The sequence below is a fragment of the Galeopterus variegatus genome, unplaced genomic scaffold (genome assembly GCF_000696425.1).
Source record: "Galeopterus variegatus unplaced genomic scaffold, G_variegatus-3.0.2 Scaffold1632, whole genome shotgun sequence".
NCBI lineage: Eukaryota > Metazoa > Chordata > Mammalia > Dermoptera > Cynocephalidae > Galeopterus > Galeopterus variegatus.
Window position 1 is genome coordinate 65725 of NW_007727743.1, and position 2396 is coordinate 68120.

At 33.7% G+C, this 2396-nt stretch overlaps 1 protein-coding gene across 1 annotated transcript in view; it reads left to right on the top strand.

Moving 5' to 3' along the window:
* Window positions 1-2396, top strand: part of ANKRD31 (ankyrin repeat domain 31) — a 95844-nt gene that overhangs the window by 54715 nt on the left and 38733 nt on the right. Inside the window, exons 11-12 of the mRNA XM_008578110.1 lie at window positions 905-1042; window positions 1903-2045. Of these exons, the coding sequence (XP_008576332.1) occupies window positions 905-1042; window positions 1903-2045 (281 nt within the window). The remainder of the gene's footprint in view (window positions 1-904; window positions 1043-1902; window positions 2046-2396) is intronic.

Sequence of the window (2396 nt, forward strand, 5' to 3'; positions counted from 1 at the left end):
TGCATTTTTTATGAAAGAAAAGTAGTGTGGGGAAAATAGGATAATTTAGTCAGGCTCCCTTGACATTTCTTGTAAACAAGTTGTGTGTGGGTAGAGTTAGTGTGCATGTGCACCAGTGTATCTTTTTAGTTAATTGCTTTTGTGTGTGCTTCAGTTAGTTAGCAGAGCTGGCCGGTAGAGCTCGCGGTTAACAACGGAACATGTTTGCTCTGCTGGCCGCTGCTCAGTTTCGGTTTTACTTTGGACCTTGCGGGTAGCGGTTGAGTCTCTGAGTTTCACCTTTGTACCGCCTAGTTCCTAGATGTGTGTGTGCTGAATAAAGACTATTCCTTCTTCAACCAAGCCTCCAAGGACCATTTAGTCCAGTTACCTAGCTCATAGACCTGAGTGTGAAGGGTTTGTGAACAGGCTCGAAGAGTCTGTGAGCACCAGAGATCCAGACCCTGGCTCTAGCTTGACAAATAGACAACCCAATTGGCCATAGTTTGGTACTTGGCATCTTGTGTGATCAGGAACACACCCAATGAGATACAGAATAGCTTTAGGAAGAAGATTTTTATAATATCACTTTTTTTTAAAAGAAAAATTTTATTGATTGCTAAAGGACTACTGAGAGTGAGCTGAATGTAGAACTGAAGCAAGTTTATTTGTTTTAATCAAGTGTTTGATGGAATGATTAATCAACTGCTAGAATGAATGTAAAGTAATGTGCTTAGATGCTTTATAATTTCTTCACAAGTTGTACTTTAAAACAATAACAGCAGTGATGATATTAATTAATATTAATATGTAGTGCACCCTGCTTAGGATATTTTGAGGAAGTTGGTATGTATATTCTAAGGTCCTTTGTAATAATCAGCATTTGGCAGAAAAGAAGCTTCAGTTTTACTTGGCAAATTTACAGAAATAAAAGCAGCTGGGATCAAGAAGAGGAATGCCAGAGGAGAAAGCCGACTTCATTTGGCTGCCAGAAAAGGAAATTTATCTCTGGTGAAAGCTCTAATAGAATCTGGAGCAGATGTGAATCTAAAAGATAATGCAGGTTTGGATCCTTTTAATTTAATTGTCTTTATAATTTGAACTCCTTGAAATGTACATTTCTCCCCGCCACCTCCAATTTTGATTCTGGCTGATATATAACTTAACTTTGAGCAATCTGTTTTATAATATATTATCATGTAGTTGAATAGTAGGATTTAACATTGCTAAAATAACTTTCTCCTTTGAAACAGTTTTTAACATCTATTTGGGAGCATTCAAAGTAGGTGTACAGATTGGGAAGTAAAGGGAGTTGGGCCTTTTCCTTGGAAGCCTTAGTTTCATTTTCTAACCTTAGAGAAAATGCAGAATTTTCCCATTTTCCTGTCTCTTCTCTTTCCTCCTCCCTTCATACTGTTCTTTTTTTCCCTCTTCCCTTATTTTTATTCTAAACCTCTATTTAAAAAATTGATCCTCTGACATTTCACTCAAGCACAAGAGAATCTTGTGTGAAGAATTCAGAGGGAAAACTAAAAGATTGATTGAATCAAATGTCATTTTAAAGAGAAATATAACAATGCAAAGATGCAAGTATGAAAGTCAAGTACTTTAATATCTGAGTTGAAACAAATTGAAATGATTTGTGTTTACTCTAGTCTTATTATATTTTACATTCTGGAAGTCTTTTATTTTGGCACTTGTACCAACAAATATTTGTGATGAGATCGATTTGTTTTGAAAAAAAAATGGAACTTACACATTTTAAAGCTGTAGTTTTCAGTATTATTTCTTGTAAAATACTTAGTATATTCATATCAATCAATGTAGACATTATTTCCATTAATGCAAAAGAACCTTAGTAATAAAAATATTACATGAACGTTGATTTGTAAGGAGGAGCTTTTTTTTTCTTTTTTTCTTTAGGTTGGACACCACTTCATGAGGCATCTAATGAGGGGTCTAATGATATAATTGTAGAGTTATTAAAAGCTGGTGCTAATGTTAATTGTGAAAATGTAGATGGAATTCTGCCTTTACACGATGCTGTTGCAAACAATCATTTGAAGGTATAGTGCACAACAGATTAGGTTCTTAGTACTTTTTCTTAGGAAAATGAATGAAGAAAATGAAGATATTTTAAACTGAGAACTACAATAATTCTGTAAAACATGTGATTTTAAAAACCTGCTTAAAATTACAAGTGAATATGCAATATTGTGTGTGGATTGGAAAATCAATATATAAATGAATCATTTTTCCATTGTCTCTTCATCACATAATTCATGGTAGTCAGAAGAACGTAAACACAGGCTATAAATCTAATAATATCCATTTTTAATTGTCTAAAATGATTTGCTGTTATACATAAAACTGTCTGATTATAGTGATGTTACATGTGATGGCTAGTTTTTTTTTTT